The sequence below is a fragment of the Melospiza melodia genome, chromosome 2, assembly GCF_035770615.1.
Source record: "Melospiza melodia melodia isolate bMelMel2 chromosome 2, bMelMel2.pri, whole genome shotgun sequence".
Classification (NCBI taxonomy): Eukaryota; Metazoa; Chordata; class Aves; order Passeriformes; family Passerellidae; genus Melospiza; species Melospiza melodia.
Window position 1 is genome coordinate 118,776,811 of NC_086195.1, and position 6,000 is coordinate 118,782,810.

At 41.3% G+C, this 6,000-nt stretch overlaps 1 protein-coding gene across 2 annotated transcripts in view; it reads left to right on the forward strand.

Moving 5' to 3' along the window:
* The window catches only part of SLC9A7 (solute carrier family 9 member A7), a 67,345-nt gene extending 62,222 nt beyond the window's left edge, over nucleotides 1-5,123 (forward strand). For both annotated transcript variants that reach the window (XM_063149714.1, XM_063149715.1), the window contains one exon: nucleotides 3,370-5,123. In XM_063149714.1, the coding sequence (XP_063005784.1) occupies nucleotides 3,370-3,618 (249 nt within the window). In that variant the 3' untranslated portion in view covers nucleotides 3,619-5,123. The remainder of the gene's footprint in view (nucleotides 1-3,369) is intronic.
* The last annotated feature ends 877 nt before the right edge of the window (nucleotides 5,124-6,000 follow it).

Sequence of the window (6,000 nt, forward strand, 5' to 3'; positions counted from 1 at the left end):
TGCATGACCAAACTGATGTAGGTCAGTTATTTTGCTTTTCTTTTGAAATGTCCTTTGAAACTTTTAGTAATTTTCTGTTCTATCAGTCATTTATTCCAAGTGAAATAAGCCTTCCTGGGGATACTTTGTTATTCCAGTTTGTTTGTTTTGGGGCTCTTGCACAGTTTAAAAAAAGTATTTCTTGCACATACACAGTATGACAACTTGATATGAAACTAGAAAGAATGGAAGTAATTTATAAATATGGAAGCCCAGTGAAGAAACTTGATTGCAATCTTTGGAGGAGATAACTCAAAATGGAGAGGAAAACTGTTCAGCCAGGCTTCCCCCTTCCCCCTCCTTAGTGGTTCTAGCTTCACAGCAAAAATTACTTCGTTTCCTTGGTGAATTTAAATTCAGCCGAGAAAGAGAGAAATTAAACGGACCATCAGGTTTAAGTTTGAATATATTTTGCATGCATGCTTTCATTTTGGAGCCACAGGATAAGTAACTTCTAAGGCAAGTTTTGTTATCTGTGGTGCCTGTGTTTTGTTCAGCACCAGCATTTGTGATGCCAGCGTTTTGCACATGCATCGTACTTTGCTTGTGCTTTTTTTTACATTGTCTTAGGAGGCAATAAAGACTGGCTTTGTGAGCAGTAACTCAATTTAAATAAGCTTTTATAACAAAAAACATCTCCAGCATGTATTCTTAGGAGCAGGGACAGCTTCTACCACAAAGAGGACAGTCTGCAGAGAGGTCCCTCAAGGTTATGGTCAGCACATCAAAGCAGAATTCAGGCTTCTGCAGACTTGGATTCAGGTCTTTAGCCATTCTAGTGTGTCCGTTTCAGTAGTGTTGTTCAGACCTGTGTTTTCTGAGTGAATTGAAGCTTTTCCTACAGAACCTTAGTGGATTGCAGAGGCCTGTTCAGGGTTATTCTTGGGAGTATTTCAAGTCTTTGTGGATCTATTTGGATACATTTCCTGTCTTTCTTGAACGAATTGTTCATGCTGCATGAAACACGATAAGTTTATTCACCCATCCTCTTTGTTTGCAAACATAGTAAAACTGTATAGTACATGAGATTTTTTGTGGGTGTTCTCAATATAGGAAATAAAATCCATGCTGCTTGCACTACTATTCAGAATGGGAACAAATAAGAGGACCTTGGCTCGTACAAGGCGATGTTTGTTCACTACCTTGAGAGAAAGCTCAGTGTTTTCTCTGGAACTGATCAGGTTTAGGTACATGTAAGTGCAGCCTGGGACAAACCAAGAAAGACTGAGTCAGGACTTGCCGTACAGTATAAAGCCTGTGACCCTCTCTTTCAGTATCACATATCCAGGAGCTCCTCAGCCCTTTGGAGGAGCTCAAGTGTAGTGTGGTCTTACAATTTCTTATCTGCATCGTGGAGACAGGAGGTGCTTTGGGAGCTTGCTGCAGCCACTTCACATGTGGGCTGGTACAGCAGTACCTTCTGGTGCTCTGCTAGCTCTGCCTTCCCCTCCTTGGTGCCTCTCCAAGGGCAAAAACCATGAAGGGGAACGTGTGACAGACCTTAGCAGCTTCTTTGACTTTTTAAAACATAATCAGTCAACAGTAACAGATTTCCTTCTTCTTACTAATTTTTCTGATTTTTCATCCTTATTTTAATGCTTCTTCTTCAAAACAATAAATCTACAGATACCAGATTTTCTTAAACTGATTGTTTTGTGACCCTTTTAATAATTTTGGTCTTGTTCCTCAGACTTTTTTTTCTACAACTAAAAGATTGCAAAGGCTATTTATGCCAATTATAGCTGAACCCCTTCATTTCTCCCTTTTTTTCCTATTTAAGATGGTGCCAGTAGGTCAGTGTTTTCTCTGTGATCAAAAAGCAAGTCTCCTAACCCATATTTGCTCTTTGAGAGCAGTGTGCTCTCTATCAGACTAACCCTGTCACCAAAAAGCAATGATAAATTTGGATGCCATAAAGGTTCTAAGAAATTAGCATTCCTTCGAAGTAGAGCTTGTCTTGCACCCAACACTGAACTGCACCATTTCTTTTGTTGATTTTGGCAAACTCCTGACACCTCTTCTAGTCCTTGTTAGTTATATATTCTGTATCATCTAGAGGCTTCTGCTGCTTCATTTTGTCTGATTATCTTTCTGATATAATGACAGGAAGCTTTCCCGGGAAGTTTTATTTAGCCAGGAGCTGCATTTTTCATCACGGACAGGTTAATCAGCATTTTCCATCTCCAGTGCCCTGAACTCCTGTTCTGCAGTGGAGGCAGAGCTTTCTGTTCACGTTGATCCCAGACATCCCATCTCACACGGCCTGTGCCCCCGTTCCTTTGCCGCAGTGCAAGGAAATAATCATTTTGAGAACGCAGCCCGATCCGTGTCCAGCCTACTGAGGGACAGCAGTACACATTGCAGCTCCTGCTAAGCACTGCAGAGCCATTCATGTGGGGAAATAATTGCTTTCTGTTGCAACAAAGCAAGCTTATAGCGCTGATCAGAATTTTCTTCAAATATGAAGAAAGCCCATTTTCTGACCAATTCAGCTATTTTGCCTTTCACCACGTTAAACAGGAGTGGAACACGGTACAGTTGTTGCTGTATTATGCTGTGATAGAGAAATGAAGTGCTTTATTGCACTCTGGCAATTTCTATTCTCTGACTAAATATTTCAGTCCATCTCTGCCAAAATAAATTCACAGGGTTTTGTGAGCCACTTAAATGATTTTGAGAAGAAAACCCATCAGAACTAGTTACAAAACTATGAAGCAAGCATTTTGTTGTATCCATCCTTTATGGCTCAGGAGCATGCCGAAGAACTAGGTCAAGTAATTCTTTATTTAGGAATAGGTAAAAGTAAGGCGATAGTTTGAAAAAAATATTAGCTAGTTATTGATGTGTAACAAAAAAGTGTTGAAGAATTCTTGAATACAGGGGTTTGGGGCTTTCTGAGTTCTTATTGACTTGCATGAAAAGTTTACTAATGAATTTGACTAATTAACAACAGATGCAACTCTGTATCTGGAGTGGCTCGACTGTGCTTGGTCTCCTGTACTGCCCTCTAAATTGTCATGCAAACCCCAATATGTACCACTCATCTCTTGCACTTCTGGTGTACTTCCAGTGCTACTAAATCCTGGGTTACCCGTTCCATAACCTAGTTCTTGGCTTCAGCTCCCTCTCATCTCTCCCCAGCAGCAGTAGTTATACAGGGAACAGTAAGCTGATTTGCAAACACTGAGTTCAAGGTTATTTTTAACATTTCTTAAGGTGGAACCTTATCTCTTCTGTATTGACATGTAAGAGAATTCTTCAATTATGTTCTGGGCAAAGAAAGGTGCTGTGCACTGTATAAAGATTTTTCTTTTTTCTTCCTCTTTTCAGAACCAGGAACAGCTTCGAGAAGAGGATTCTGATTTTATTCTGAACGATGGTGACCTTACTGTGACATATGGTGATACAACAATAACTGCAAATGGTTCTTCTGGCCCCCATACAGCTACCACTAACCTTGACAGCAGGAGAACAAAAAGTAGTTCAGAGGAAGCACTGGAACGTGATTTGGGAGCAGCAGATCATGAAGTGACAAGCAGGGGTACCCGGCTAGTATTTCCTCTGGAATACAATGCATGATTACTGACTCAGTAAAAATAACTCTTGCTCTGTGAATGGATCAAGGAAGACTGCAGGCCACTGTGTCACTTGAGGTGGGGGTGTTTATTTAAACAAGTTAACACACAGAAGTGGTTTTGCTAGGGTCTGAAGATGTCACCTATTTTTTACTCAAGATGCTGACAGTGGGGTTTTCTATATGTCTGAAAATAGACAAATAAGAAAACTGGTTATTCTCCTCTTTCCAACTGCATATCAAATCTAAGTATAACTAGCATGCTGCAATTGTCTTGTTCAGCTGCAGCAGCTCTCTCTCTGAAGAGAGGTACATGAAAATGTTGTCATAGAACTGAGCTTGTCTTGGCTTAGCTTGAGAATGTGAAAGGACAACTATAAACTTGAAAATTATTAAGAGATAAAAAAGATTGTGTGTGTATCTGAATGTGAAGAGATCCATTGTTAACGTCTCTCTTGAGGTTGAGGAAACTCAAGTGAAATGGGACAGTAAACATTAGAGTTACAGATGTGTGAATGAAAGACTGGGGAATCTGTTACTGCAAAATGTACTTAATCTATTTCAGGGAAAAAAAGGGAAAATAAGATTTCTTTGCTGGCCAGCTGTTTAAATAGAAAGGCCATGAAAGCTACTTGTCCCTTTAGTTTTGGGCAACTTGACTATTACTCTTAGCCTAACTTCTAGTGCCTCAAAGGAAAAACATCCAGCTTCCTGTGGTCTAAGATGTACCTGAAGCCAACATGAGCCTGGAGCCAGGCTCTCTTGGGTAGCTGTCACAAAGTAAAACTTTCTTTCATATGAAGACAGTTGGAAACTTGGCCTGGGGAAAACAGCAGATAGGAGGAGGAGAGAAATAAAGAGAGAGGGGGGGGGGCAGTATTGAACTTGCATGGAACCAGGAGGTTTCATATTGCTCAGAAGACTTCATGGACTCTGCTTACAGTTCTTGTGTGTGATAAACAGCAAACATCTAATTAAACAGACAAACAAATAGTACTGTTTTTACCATTTGTGACTATCCTAAAAGAAAGCTGTTTACCCTTGTTCTCTCTCGCAGAGTAGAGGTGAAACTTCAGTGGGGCATTGCACAACAGCATATAAGCTACAGAAGTGATGAACTGTAGTATCATCTTAAATGTGAAAAGGGAAGAATCTCTGACTAGTATTTAGCCCACTTACATGTAGGCTAGCTTTAACTTATTGCTAAATGCTTTTTAATTTCCAGATGAGGAGATAATCATTGTCCTTGCCAATAGCTGAAAATGTATGCTTTGAAGAGCCTTTCAGCTATTTAAAGCATGCTAAAATGTGATTTCATTCTCATGTCTCAAAAGATTTATTTTTTTAAAGAGTTTGTGGCCCACTAACGTGATGTAATATCAGTTTGTCCAAAAAGTGTGTTTTTCTTGCTGCCATTTCAGTTGTTCCTCTCATAAAACTGTGTGTGAGTAAATACCCACTCTGTTTTTCCTTAACTATTAAACTTATTGGGCTAACCTCAGTACATGAACTTCCTGCTGCAGAGGAACTTTGCAGTTGTGTTGTCTAGTCTGCTTTCTTTCAAATGTGTCCTCTAATGAGTGATCTACCTCCCTGTCTGTCCCTGCAAGGCAAATTTATGAAGGGTATTGATCTGTAAAGACCATCTCACATTATTAAGAAAAGAGATGAGGAAACCAGGGGTCTTTTTGTAGAAAAATTGTAAGACCAATATAGAATCACAGAATATTCCCAGTTGGGAGGGATCCACAAGGACCATCAAGTCCAACTCCTGGCCCTGCACAGCACCATCCCCAAGGGTGACACCTTGTGCCTGAGAGTGTTGTCCAAATGCTCTTGAGCTCTGTCAGGCTGGTGCTGTGACCACTGCCTTGGGGAGCTGTTCCAGTGCCCAACACCCTCTGGCAGAAGAACCTTTTTCTTATATCCTGCCTAAATCTTCCCTGACACAGCTTCAGGCCATTCCCTTGGCCCTGTCACTGGTCAGCACAGAGAAAGATCAGTGCCTGCCCCTCCTCTTCCCCTCCTGAGGAAGTTGTAGGCCGCAGTGAGGGAGCTTTGCTCTTAAATGGTGCAGGGTAACAAACCCTGATGAAGATGGCTGAGCAGAACAACTCCTTTGCAGGCCCACATGTGTTTTGCAAAAAAACCCCTAATTCCCTTCATTTCCCTGGGAGCACAGGCAGTTTATCAGTTAAAGCTGAGGAGCCATGAGCAATCCTGTGACTGCCAGGAGCCCTGCTACACCCAGGGGCCCAGCACTGGAATTTCCAGGGTGCTTTCTGTGAGAGGTGTTCCAAGCGCTGCTGGCTCCAGGAGCAGCTCTGATCCTCGATCTCCAGTTATCAGAAAGGAGGAGCACTATGACAAGAGTGTTTACACACTCT